Source organism: Macaca fascicularis, chromosome 18 (genome assembly GCF_037993035.2).
Source record: "Macaca fascicularis isolate 582-1 chromosome 18, T2T-MFA8v1.1".
Lineage (NCBI taxonomy): Eukaryota > Metazoa > Chordata > Mammalia > Primates > Cercopithecidae > Macaca > Macaca fascicularis.
Genome location: NC_088392.1, coordinates 66,797,041 through 66,810,480, shown reverse-complemented (window position 1 = coordinate 66,810,480; position 13,440 = coordinate 66,797,041). Strand labels below are relative to the sequence as shown.

The 13,440-nt window shown below is 36.9% G+C and overlaps 1 protein-coding gene across 12 annotated transcripts in view; it reads left to right on the top strand.

Annotated features, from left to right (window-relative positions):
* Positions 1-13,440, top strand: part of RBBP8 (RB binding protein 8, endonuclease) — a 114,903-nt gene that overhangs the window by 48,531 nt on the left and 52,932 nt on the right. For all 12 annotated transcript variants that reach the window (XM_065534016.2, XM_065534022.2, XM_065534019.2 and 9 more), the window contains one exon: positions 12,948-13,060. In XM_065534016.2, coding sequence (XP_065390088.1) covers positions 12,948-13,060 — 113 coding nt within the window. The remainder of the gene's footprint in view (positions 1-12,947; positions 13,061-13,440) is intronic.

The following is a 13,440-nucleotide window of genomic DNA, read 5'->3' as shown; positions in this document are numbered from 1 at the left end:
AGGGCTAAATCTTTCTATTAACGCTACAGGATAGATGATAGATCCATTTTGCATGTGAGGAAACTAGCTGGCAAAGAGCAAAGAAACTTTCCCAGGATCACATAGTTAATACATAAAGTTTATATCTTAAATCTGATCCCCGCTCCCATTTTTACTATTTCATGATGCCTCCCCTTTATATTGTCTTAACTTTATTAGCGTTATGTAAATTAATTACATCTTAAATGATCATCTCAAAGTATTTAGTGCCTGACCTAAAATTTACCAAAGCAGACACTCTGAAATATCAGGTCTTCAACACTGCCTATTACGTAGTCTGTTTTCTTGGAAGGTTTTTTGTTTTTGTTTTTGTTTTTTTAATTGTTGCTAACTAAATACTACCTTTAAAGGAGTAAGTAGGTAACTTTTGGTGAATAATTAACATTTTGTTTTAGTTATATGTTATATGTAAGAATGATTATCTAGAGTAAGCTTTAAAAATCTGTGAAAATTCACGTTTTGCTGAGGCCTTTAAAAAGCAACATGTATTTTGTTAATTTTTTTTTATTTTGTTCGTTCTTTTTGTTTTGTTTTGTTTAGAGAGAGGGTCTCACTCTGTTGCCCAGGCTAGAGTATAATGGCACCATCATAACTCACTGCAGCCTCAAATTCCTGGGCTCAAGCAATGGTCTCACATCAGCGCCCCAAGTAGCTAGGACTATAGGCAAGCACCACACCATGCATGGCTAATTTTTTTGTTATTATAGAGACTATCTTGCTGCATTGATCATAGGCTGGTCTTGAACTCCTGGTCTCAAGTGATCCTCCTGCCTTGGCCTTCCACAGTGTTAGGATTACAGGCATCAGCCACCGTGTTCAGCCTATTTTATTAAAATTTAGAAACAGTAATTCAGCCTATTCTTCATAAAACAAAGCAATTCTTATTATGTTAATGGAAAAACACTGTGAGATATTTCAATGAAGGGAATTACCTAGTAAAAGTAAATTAGATAATAAAAAGTTCTAAGTTCTAATTTTATATGGCTCATTTATGTTTAATGATTATGTTTTATATTATATTTAATAATTATTATTATGTTTAATGAGTGTATTTATAGACCTTCCTTCAAGGAACTAAAGTATTTCACTAAATCTAAGAAACAGTCACTGTGCTGGAGAAGTAGATAGAATGCATTTTTTAAAAATATCTGAACAAAGAAGTTAAAACACAGTTGTCTAATAGAGTTTAATATGTTTTAAAGCATTTTGGCAGTCAGAGAGCTCATTTTCAGCTGTTGTTAAAAGGAAAATTGATACTTATAATCAGGAGATTTACGGTTCTGCAACTGTTTTTCAAACACTGAAGCAAGTATCCGCTTTTGTGTTGCTGTTATTCATAGATTTGAATTTAAACATTAGATTCTTCAGGAGACTTTCTCTAACTTCCTAGACTAGGTTTAGTTGCTGTGTGTGTTCATAGTATGCTGTATTTCTGCTGTAACAGTATGAATTATACTTCGTTGTAATTACTTTTTTTTTTTTTTTTTGCCTGTCTTTCTCTGGTAGACTATAAGCTTTTTAAAGAAATGGCATTACCTTCATCACTGTTGTATTTACAGCACTGAGTACATTGTAAGTAAACAGTGAAACCATATTGAATGAAAATGAATAAATGTGAATAAATCTTTTTGGGATATAGCAAACAGTTGAGCATAATTGTTACTCTGATAAGTTTTAGTAGCAAATGGAAGCTTTTATTTCTTCATCTCTGTGAACTGGAATAAACTCAGAATGCATATTGCTTTCTGCCTTTTGTGGAATTGTTCTTTTTTTCCCTTTACCTGTTATATAGCTACTGAAACTGCATTCTCTTGTGAAACTGGGAGTGTTTTTTCTTTAGCAACGGCAGTGGAAGATAGGCAAGAGGAAAGCAATGGAACCATGCTGATGGAAACAGGAGCTAGCACGTTTTCTTACATCTATTTAAGTTTAAACTAGGATCAGCAATCAAAAATTGACCGTTTTTCACAGATACTATTATCAAGAATGGTAGGTGATAAGAAAAACTGAAAGTAAAAAGCTAGGGAATGTTGCTTCATTTTGTAACCATCTAGCCAGTGATATTTTAAAACTCCCTCTCCTGTATTTGAAAAGTTACTGTTTTAGCTCTTCTGTTTTACCTTTTGACCATTTATATATGTATTTAGGTCTTCGTTTTATATTGTTTCACTTGTAAACAGTTTCCCTGTTCTCATCATTATGCAGGAAGATACTAGTGTTTCTTACCCTTTATCACTCTTCGGCTCTTTATACCCTCTGCCTTTGATCAGCTGAACCTTTACAATATAAATATGGTTAAGGCTGGCAATAGTTATATTCTTTTCTATTACCAGATTTCAGTCTTTTTTTGTATTTTGTTTATAAGCTGATTCTAGAGAAAGTTGGAAAATGGTAAACTGAGTTTATTTATTGACTGTATAAATATTCACTGCAGAGCTAGGTTTACATTTCCTTACATATCTGATGTCATGGTCTTTCTGCCACTCAAGGAAATAGTTTCTAATTGTTTCTAATGTACAGATCAAATACATTGTTTTTTACTTTGTCCCCAATCAGTTGTTCAGATCAGCTCATAATTATGTTATGATAATGACTTATTTAAATGTTTTTTTCTAGAATTTCTCACTACCCTTTTTCATGTTGAGACAAGAACCATGTTTCCTTACATTGTTAATATTATTTAATGCCTCAATTATTCTACTCATTCATTCATTTTTTTTGTTGTAGGTTTTGTTTGTTTTGAGGCAGGGTCTCGCTCTGCTGGAGTGCAGTGGCGCGACCTTGGCTCACTTCAGCATCTACCTCCCAGGCCCAAGTGATCCTCACACCTCAGGCTCAGAGTAGCTGGGGTTACACATACCACCACACCTGACTAATTTTCTGATTTTTTTGTAGAGATGAGGTCTTCGTATGTTGCCCAGGCTTGTCTTGAACTCCTAGGCTCAGGCGGTCCTCCCACCTCAGCCTCCCAGAGTCCTGAGATTATAGGCATCAGCCACTATGTTCAGCCAGTTCTTTTTCTTGAAGAAATATTTCTTGGGCTAAAAAACTTTCTGTACTAATTTAGGTCATTTACTTTCTAGACTATTCTGGAAAGCTGTCATTCTGGATTTCTCTTCATTAGATCCCTGCATTAATTCAGTTATTTCATTTCTCTCGTGTTAAACTGTCAACAAATACTTATGAACTACCTGTTTTGCTCCAGGCACTGTTTTAGACCTTGGGGATACACCAGTGAATGTGATCGATAAATGTGGGCCTGTTTTTCCTTTCTATTGGTTTTTTAAGCTGATTTTGTTACAGCTTACCCTCAAGTAACTGCTGAAAAAGAAGGCACAGGAAGTAAATTTTCAAACAGTCCTTGCATGCTTGAAAATATTTTTATTCTACTGTTAAATATAGTTGATATTTTGACTGGATATAAATTTCTAGGTTTAAAATAATTTTCCCTGAAAACTTTGAAGGCATTTTCTCATTGTTAGCATTCCAGTGCTGATACAGTCTGCCATTCTAGTGTTCTTTTGTAGGTAACAGATTTTTTTTTTCCTTTCTGAAATTTTTCCTTATTCTGAACCTTCGTGATGTGTGTGTGTGTGTGTTTCCTTCATTGCACTGGACATTCAACCTGTTAACCTAAAAACTAGCATCTCAAAGTCTGGTAATTTTTTTCTACCACTTTCTCTATTTTTAAATGGTCTCTCTTTCTGGAGCACTTCTTAGTCAGAGACTGATTTTTTATTATCTTTTGTTTTCTATTACTTGTTTTTCTTCCATGTTCTGTGAGATTTCTTTTATTCTCCAACCCTGCTATTGAAGTTATTTTGACAATCACATATGTAATATTCAATAACTTTTGATTATTTGTTGATTGTTGCTCTGTGTGTGTGTGTATGTATGTGTATACTCTTGTTTTATAGCTGTATCATTTCCCAGATTTTTCCAGGAATGCTAGATAGCTTTTGCTTTTCCCCCTCTAGGTCTTTTTGTGTGGTAAAAATCTATATAACATGAACTTTCCTTTTTTTTTTTTTTTTTGTTTGAGATGGAGTCTCGCTCTGTTGCCCAGGCTGGAATGCAGTGGTGCAGTCTCGGCTCACTGCAAGCTCTGCCTCCCAGGTTCACGCCATTCTCCTGCCTCAGCCTCCCGAGTAGCTGGGACTACAGGCGCCCACCACCACGCCCAACTAATTTTTTTATATTTTTTAGTAGAGACGAGATTTCACCATGTTAGCCAGGATGGTGTCAATCTCCTGACCTTGTGATCCACCCACCTCAGCCTCCCAAAGTGCTGGGATTACAGGTGTGAGCCACCGCGCCCAGGCGAGCTTTACTATTTTTAAAAAAACTTTATTGAGATAAAATTCACATAACATACAGTTTACCCACTTAAAGTGTACAGAGGCCGGTGCAGTGACTCACAGCTGTATTCCCAGCATGGGAAACCAAGTAGGCAGATTGCTTGAGCCCGAAAGTTTGAGACCAGCTGGGGCAACATGGCAAAACCCTGTCTCTAAAAGTACAAAGTTAGCCAGCATGGTGGTGAGTGCCTGTAGTCCCAGTTACTCAGGCTGCTGAGGTGGGAGGATCACTTGAGCCCAGGAAGTCAAGGCAGCAGTGAGCGGTGGTTGGGCCACTGCACTCCAGCGAAAGAGCCAGCCCCTGTCTCAACAAAAAAGACAAATGATTATCAGTGCTTATATTGCCGTTTCCCTTTATAAAAAAATTTTTTTTTTCTCTTGACAGTCTCGTTCAGAAGTCCACGCTGGAGCACAGTAGCACAATAATAGCTCACTGCAGATTCTCCTGCCTCAGCCTCCCAAAGTGCTAAGATTATAGGAGTGAGTCACTGTGCCTGGCCTATAAAAGTTTTTTAGAGTGTAATTTTTACTATCCTGAAATGAAATTTAAATAATATAACCTACCTACATACATAATTATTTTTTAAATATCACAACTATACAGAGAAAATTGATGTGTAGTATATCAGAATGTAAATATTATGGGTATGTCTGTTCTAAAAGATGAATTGTTGAGATACTTGTTCCTTTGCATAAAATGATCATTAATGTGACTGATATAAGTATGTTTATTGATTCAAATAACACTAACTGCATTTTCATCAGTGACATGATTTTTCAAAATTGTAAAGATTATTGGTAAATAGGAACAGTTCCAACAGACCTAATCATTTTTGTTTGTTTAATTACAATTGTACTCGCTCCTAGTGTAACTTGTAAAAAGCATTTTATGTATGTGACCAGTAATCAGCAAGAAATAAGGAGAAGTGAATGACAGAAAAGAAAAACTTGCATGTGTAGCTAGGAGGTCAGCATGAGTATCAGATGCTTGTTAGCCTTACTTAACTCTTCTCTTAGCTGTGAGTTTAAGCCAGACTTAAAAACCAAGCATGAGTGGAAGAGCTAGGGGCCCAGCTAAGGATAGGTAGGAGAGCTAAGCATGTAATGAGTGCTGATGATGAAACCTTATTGCAAGCCATGGATGGCTCCATAGGTTCAAGGCATACCATAGTTCATATACTCCAGAGTGAGTGGTAGGGCAAGTGTATATATTTTAAGTACTCAGGCATTAGATTTTCACTGTTAACAAAATGGCTCAATGTAAGGACAAGACATGAAAAGAACATAGGAAGGATAAAATGAGAGTGCTTTGTTCTAAAGCAAGCTTGTTTAACCCACAGCCTGTGGGCTGCGTGCAGCCCAGGACAGCTTTGAATGCAGCCCAACACAAATTTGTAAACTTTCTTAAAACATTATGAAATTTGCCGTTTATTTTTTTAAGCTCATCAGCTATCTTTAGTGTTAGTGTATTTTATGTGTGGTCCAAGACAGTTCTTCCAAGGAAGCCAAAAGATTGGACACCCCTGTTGTAAAGCTTTAAGGATCGATCTGTGAAGAGAAGCTTCTGAGCAGATTCCTGAGCCACATCCCTGCAGATTCTAATTCAGTTGGTCATGGGTTGACTTACAAATCTTTTTCCTCTCTTTCTCCCTCCCTCCCTTTTAAAGCTGCTTAGGTGGTTTTGAGAAATAGCCAGGTTTAGGGACCACTGATCTAACGATCTATTCAACATGTGTTTAAAATTGTCTTCCCAATTTCTGGGTGATCATCTTCTCTGTGCTTAACCATGTCCAGTGACAAATGAAATCGCTCCCATCTTAGGTAACACATTCCATCCTTAAATACTGTAATTGGAAAGTTTTCTTTATACTAGGTGGATATCTGTAGAATTGCTACCCATTTGTCCTAGTTTTAGTCCTTTAGATCATAAATCTCTTTCACATAATTAACTTTTCAGATATTTAGAAAGCCATCAGCCCTCAGTACCTTTCTGACTTTTTTTTCTCCTGCTTATTTTCCTCTTTGCTTTACTCTACTAGAGTTATACTAGCCTCCTTGACATTTCTTTAATAGTCCAGGCACTCTTCAGCTGTAGGAATTTTGTACTCTATCCTCATTCACCTGTAATAGTCTCTTGCAGGTATTCTTAAAACTCACTCCCTCTCATCATTTACATCTCCTCTCAAATGTTAACTTCACAGTGAAGTTTTTCTTCAATAGCTTATTTACAATTGCACCAAGTTCCCCAACCTAACTGATCTTCTGTCTCCCTCTGTGATTTGTTTCCTCCCAAAGCATGTATCACTTTTTTTTTTCTTTTTCTTTTTTGAGACAGTTGTCTCACTCTGTCACCCAAGCTAGAGTGCAGCGACGCAATCTCAGCTCACTGCAATCTCCGCCTCTTGGGTTCAAGTGATCCCCTCCAGCTCACACACATACACACCCCCTCCTCCCCACCCCCCTACCTCAACCTCCCTAGTAGCTGGGACTACAGGTGTGTGCCACCATGTCCAGCTAATTTTTCTTATATTTTTCCTAGAGACAGGGTTTCACCATGTTGGCCAGGCTGGTCTCGAACTCCTGGCCTCAAGTGATCCACATGCCTTGGCATCCCAAAGTGCTGGAATTACAGGCATGAGCCACCACACCCAGCCCCAAAGTACATACCACCTTGTAATACTCTATACAACTTACTTTACTTTCTTTTTTTTTTTTTTTTTTTGTCTTTTTTTTTATTGTGTCTCTTCTACCAGATTCCGAGTCAAACAATTGTACTGATCTTTCTCATCTTTATAATTTCGGCCAAAAGAACATTCATTCATTCAGAGTAGGAAATCAACAAGCATAATGAAGTTCTCCTTCTTTCCAATTTCCCCTTCTTCAGAAGCATTTTCAATTCTTCATATTGTTTTGCTGTTTACTTCAAAAATCTCTTTTTAAAAATGTTTATGAGCTATTTACAAATTTTTCTTAGGTTTTTTTTTTTTTTCTTTTTTCTGCTTTCTACATAGACGCCATTCCCATTTCCCTCTTCCTTCTAATTTTGGTTAGATTACTATTGAGTTTTTATTTTATGATTATGTAAATACAGTTGAAAGCGGAAACATACTGTAAACTGCGATTTTTCTTCCTATGCAAATTTCTGTTGTCCATAGTGTTTATGATGGACCTTTTTTTCATATGCTTAGTGTTCTTACCAACCACTAGTTCAACCACAACGTTCCATCATTTATCTAAATGTATCAAGATGTTTAGATAGGTCATATCTTCTGACATTTCACCTTTTTGAACACATCTGTCTTGGAGGCTCTGATCCGCTTCAATTTGGACTCTGTCCTCTTGACCTGCTACGTAGTGGTCATCACAGGTTCCTTTTACTGCTTTCGTTTTTCATATATCTAGGACTTCTTTTCTATTTTTTCTTATTTTGGTAGCGTGCCTCCTCCAGTAGGTTTCTGAGACGGAGTGGATGAGACCTAAAAAAAGTTTATTTTAAAAGTTTACATATAAAAGTAGACATAATAGTATAACCAACTCCAGTGTACCCATCACTTGGTTTCAACAGTTATTAACTGTGGCCATTCTTGTTTCATCTTTGTTCCGATTAGTCCCCCTCACTACCATTTTGAGACCTTGTCTCAAAAAAAAAAGTAACATTGTCACACTTAAAAAAGTTAATGATAGGAGGCAAAATTTTTGAGATTTTTATATGTCTGAAAATTGTTGTTGAAGTAATAGTTGGAGAATGTAGGTTTAGGTTGGAAATAATTCTCTTCAGAATTCCAAGTCACTTCTTTTAGCTTCTAATGTTGCTGTTGAAATCCCACACTATTCTGAGTTTTCTTTTTTCCCCACAACCCCCACCAAAACAGTGCTGTGAGTCTTTGTTTGTTTTCGAGATGGGGCCTCATGTTGACCAGGCTTGTCTAGAAGTCTTGGCCTCAAGCAATCCTCTCATCATTATTGTGATTTTTTATCTTTTCTGTGTACTCTTAAAAAAAAAAAAAAAATTCTTCTGAAAGCTTATGGGCTCTTATCTTTGTTTGCAACATTCAGAAATTCCATAATGATGAGTTATTTTATATAGATCTGTTAACACCCACTGTGCTGGAGACTTGGGTTTTGTTTTTTTATTTTTCTTTTCAGTCCTTTAAGTAGTGGGCCGAGTTCTTGATTTTCTTCACTGTTCCCCACCCTGCCTCAAATCCCCTCCTATGCTTCCTTGCTTTTTCTGGAACTCCTATTCTTTATGATAGACCTTCTAGAATAATTGCCCAGTTTTATCTTTTCTGTTTTCTCTGCATTTTTACACTACTTTTTGGGTAGATTTTCTTAGCTTTACTTTCTTACCTTCTATTTATAGTTTTGTCTTTCTTAATATTTTTAATTAATTTATTTATTTATTTATTTGGTTTTTGTTTAAATAGTGACAGGATCTCACTGTGTTGCCCGTGCTGGTCTTGAACTCCTGGCCTCGAACGATTAATTCTCTTGCTTCAGCCCCCCACAATGCTGGGATTACAGGCATGGGCTGCCACACCTGGATACTATTTTTAATTTCTAAAGTCTCTTTTTTGTTCTCAGAATATTTCCTTTTATGGCAGTCCCATTCTCATCTCATAGTTTTCACATCATTTCTTACCTCTAGAATATAGTACCTCCTCACTTAACATTGTAGATAGATTCTTAGAAACTGTAACTTTAAAAGAAATGACCTACAGGAACCTTCCAATAACATCCTTTCCTTTGACATTGTTTCATTTTAACAGTGAGGGGGAAAAATTAGCTTGCTTATACATCATTTAACTTAAAGTCACGGTTTCCGAGAACCTATCAATGATGTTAAGTGAGGGCTTACCGTATTCTTTATAATTTGATGATTGTGATTGTGATAGCGTTGGCATTTTTTCTTTTTCTTTCTGTATAGCTTATTATTTCTTCCAGGTTTTTTCTTTTTTTTAATGTTTTGTTTGCTTTGGTTTCTTATAATTTACAAGCGTTTCTCCGATGCCTTTTGATACTTGGTTATTTGTTATATTTAAGAGATGAGAACAAAGTAATTGGAAGCTCTGAGTTCATGGGTAGAGCTGTGTAGACTGTGAGCTTCTATGTTAGAATGATCTGGCTGGTCTGTTTCATTGAAGATGCCCTAATGTCAGTATTTTTAGGTCTTTCCTGTCAGGTTGTTCAGATTTCCTAGAGAAGACTCCTTAATTGTATTTTCTAGAGTGTGTAATAGGGCTGACTCCCAATGTTCTTGGAGCCAAGTAGATGATGAGGGCCTACGCTGGAATCTGAGAATTTGGTGTGTATATATATTCATTTCATTATTGTGCTCCTACTCTTGAGCCTCATGGTTCCCAAACCAGACACTGTTTTAGACTGACTAAAGATTAAACCTCCAGTCTGCTGCTGGGAGTCAAAGGGGTAATCACTTGACTGCTCAGAATATAGGAGAGAATGTTCGTATAATAATTTCTTAAAACATGCTTTTAATCAGTCACTCCCAGAACAAATTGTTGAGCCTTTTGGGAATTTTACAGTGTGAATCAGGTTGGTTCTAGGTCAGTACTGTCTAATAGAATTTTCTGCGATTGTGGAAATGTTCTAAATCTGCACTGTTCAATATGGTAGCAAGTAGACATGTGGCTGCTGAGCACTTGTCTGCAACGGAGAAGCTCAATTTTTATTTTTATTTTATTTATTTAGATTGAAATAGCCACATGTGGCTGTGTCTACCATACTGGACAATGCAGTTCTCTACTTTTCGCATCATTGGCTTAGGATTTAGCATTCTCAGGTCACTTTCTATTTGCCCACCAGCTGCCTTGCTTTCGTTTCTTTGTTTTGTTTTCTCTTCCATTCTTCTTGTCCTCATGTGTTTGTATCTTTAAAATATAGATATATCTTTACTGTAATTTTATGAGATTCTAGAAAGGAGCAGAAATAGATGCAAGTGTTGACTTTACCATCTTTACTTAAGTGGTGTTCTTTATACAGTGTGATTTTAAGGCTTCTGATATAATTTCTGTCTTCAGACTATATTCCGTGTAAATCATAATGCCTACCTGTTTGTTCATTCATTCTAGAAATTCTGATGCTATTAATGCTATATATGACTTCCTTTTATTTTTACATCTATATCAACATTGTTTCATATGACTTTTACTTTTGTATAAACACGTCTGGGTTCTGGCCAGGCACGGTAACTCATGCCTGTAATCCCAGTACTTTGGGAGGCCAGGGTGGGAGGATTCCTTGAGCTCAGGAGTTTGAGACCAGCCTGGGCAACATAGTGAGACCCCATCTCATTTAAAAAAAAAAAAAAAAAAGAAGGAAAAAAAAAGTCTGTGTTCTTTTATTTTGCTTTGCTTTAGTTGTATACTTTTCATGTTTTATGTCTAATTTATTTTAAAATTCTTGGCATATACTACCATGCTGTGACTTCCACAGGCACTTAAATACTTACTATCTTTTTTTTCTTTTTTTTTTTTTGAGACAGAGTCTTACTCTGTCACCCAGGCTAGAGTGCGATGGCGCTATCTCAGCTTACTGCAATCCCTGCCTCCTGGGTTCCAAGCATTTCTCCTGCCTCAGTCTCCCAAGTAGCTGGGATTACAAGCATGAACCACCGCACCCAGCTAATTTTTGTTTTTGGTAGAGATGAGGTTTTGCCACATTGGCCAGGCTAGTCTCTAACACCTGACCTCAGGTGATCTGCCCACCTCGGCCTCCCAAAGTGCTGGGATTACAGGCGTGAGCCACCGTGCTCTGCCAACACTTAAATACTTACTATCTTATTGGCTTAGTTATTGACTTGAAATTATTATCTTCGGGCCAGATGCAGTGGCTCACACCTGTAATCCCAGCACTTTGGGAGGCCGAGGCAAGCGAAATCACGAAGTCAGGAGATTGAGACCATCCTGGCTAACACAGTGAAACCCCATCTCAATGAAAAACACAAAAAATTAGCCAGGCATGGTGGCAGGCACCTGTAGTCCCAGCTACTCGGGAGGCTGAGGCAGGAGAATGGCGTGAACCCGGGAGGCGGAGCTTACAGTGAGCTGAGATTGCACCACTGCACTCCAACCTGGGTGACGGAGTGCGACTCCATCTCAAAAAAATATATATATATTCGAATATATTTCCTGAATTCTTAACATGGAGTATGTGTCTCCTTTTTAACTGTATTTTTTTCTGATTATGTAAATAATGATATTGGAAAATGTTTGAAAAATATGGAAAATGAAGAAGAGAAAAATCTCCCATAATACTGTTACCTACAAGATAACTATTACTAACATTTTGGAATATACCTCTCCCTCACCTGCTTGTGTGATATATGTGTTTCTCTCTTCAACAGTCACAAATAATTAGTAAAAAGCTATTTCGTAATTTTTTTTTTTTTTTGAGATGAAGTCTTGCTCTTTGCCCAGGCCCGAGTGCAGTGGCGCGATCTCAGCTCACTGCAAGCTCCGCTTCCCGAGTTCACGCCATTCTCCTGCCTCAGCCTCCTGAATAGCTGGGACTACAGGCGCCTGCCACCACGCCCGGTTAATTTTTTGTATTTTTAGTAGAGACAGGATTTCACCATGATAGCCAGGATGGTCTCGATCTCCTGACCTTGTGATCCACCCGCCTTGGCCTCCCGAAGTGCTGGGATTATAAGCGTGAGCCACTGCTCCCGGCCCGTAATTTTTTTTATATAATACATTGTGAATTTTTACTAATAATTTTTTTATACCAAAAGGAAAATATGAGGTGACTTTTCCTCCGTTGTATTTCTTGACTTTTATTCAACAATATTGACCCATAAAAAAATTTTTTTTTTTTTTTTGAGTCAGAGTCTTGCTCTGTGCCCCAGGCTGGAGTGCAGTGGCATAATCTCAGCTCACTACAACTTCCACCTCCCGGGTTCAAGCGATACTTCTGCTTCAGCCTCTCGAGTAGCTGGGACTACAAGCGAGCACCACTATGCCCAGCTAATTTTTGTATTTTTTATTAGGGATGGGGTTTCACCATATTGGCCAGACTGGTCTCGAACTCCTGATCTCGTGATCCTGTCGCCTCAGCCTCCCAGAGTGCTGGGATTACAGGCATGAGCCACTGCACCCTGCCAATATTAACAAATAAATTTTGATGAATTTAATTTTTCATCAAAAATATTATTGAACACTCACTATGGGTGATATGCTGTGCTGAGCAAAGCAGCTGCAAAGTTGCTTCAGGTATAATTCTGCCCCCTGGTATTGGACCAGGATTCATATTTTGACCATAATAAATTAAAACAAGGTCAGCTTCTTCAATAAATAAGTTCCCTTAGATTGAGTTTAAAACTGGCAGATTTTTATAGAATTGCAATCTGAAGAAAATGGTGGTATAACATGATTTCCTATGTAAGAATATGTTGAAGGTATAACAACATCATTAATCTAGTTGATATTCCCAGTATTTGCCAAGTCAGTTCCTTAAATCTTCATGAAAGTCTTGGAATTCAAATAGAAGGAAATCTCTTTTAGTGGATGAAAAATACTTTGTTTTGTTTCATAGGTTAAGAGCAGGATTATGTGATCGCTGTGCAGTAACTGAAGAACATATGCGGAAAAAACAGCAAGAGTTTGAAAATATCCGGCAGCAGAATCTTAAACTTATTACAGAACTTAGTGAGTTTCCTTTCTTCATGTATTAATTATTTAAAGTATGTAATGTATTGTTGTTACGACCTATTAGTAAATTGATTGTAATTAAATGGATTGTTTACATGTATTTTTTCTTATTTAGTAAAAGTTCAAATGTCCTTTTTTGTACTTTTTGTAGATTTAATCTCTTGCTTAATTTAGTAAGAAATAGGATACAGAAAGGTTGTGCAAATACTGTCCACATTGGTCTTAAAGTCATCAGTTCTAAGACAAGAAGCAGGTGTTTTTTTGTTTTTTTTTTTTTTTTTTGGACATGTCCATATTTGCTTCTTTGGTTTTATCTTTATTTCATGTAACCTTAATACTTAGTAAAGTTAAATACAAAGCGGACAATTTAGTGTTCT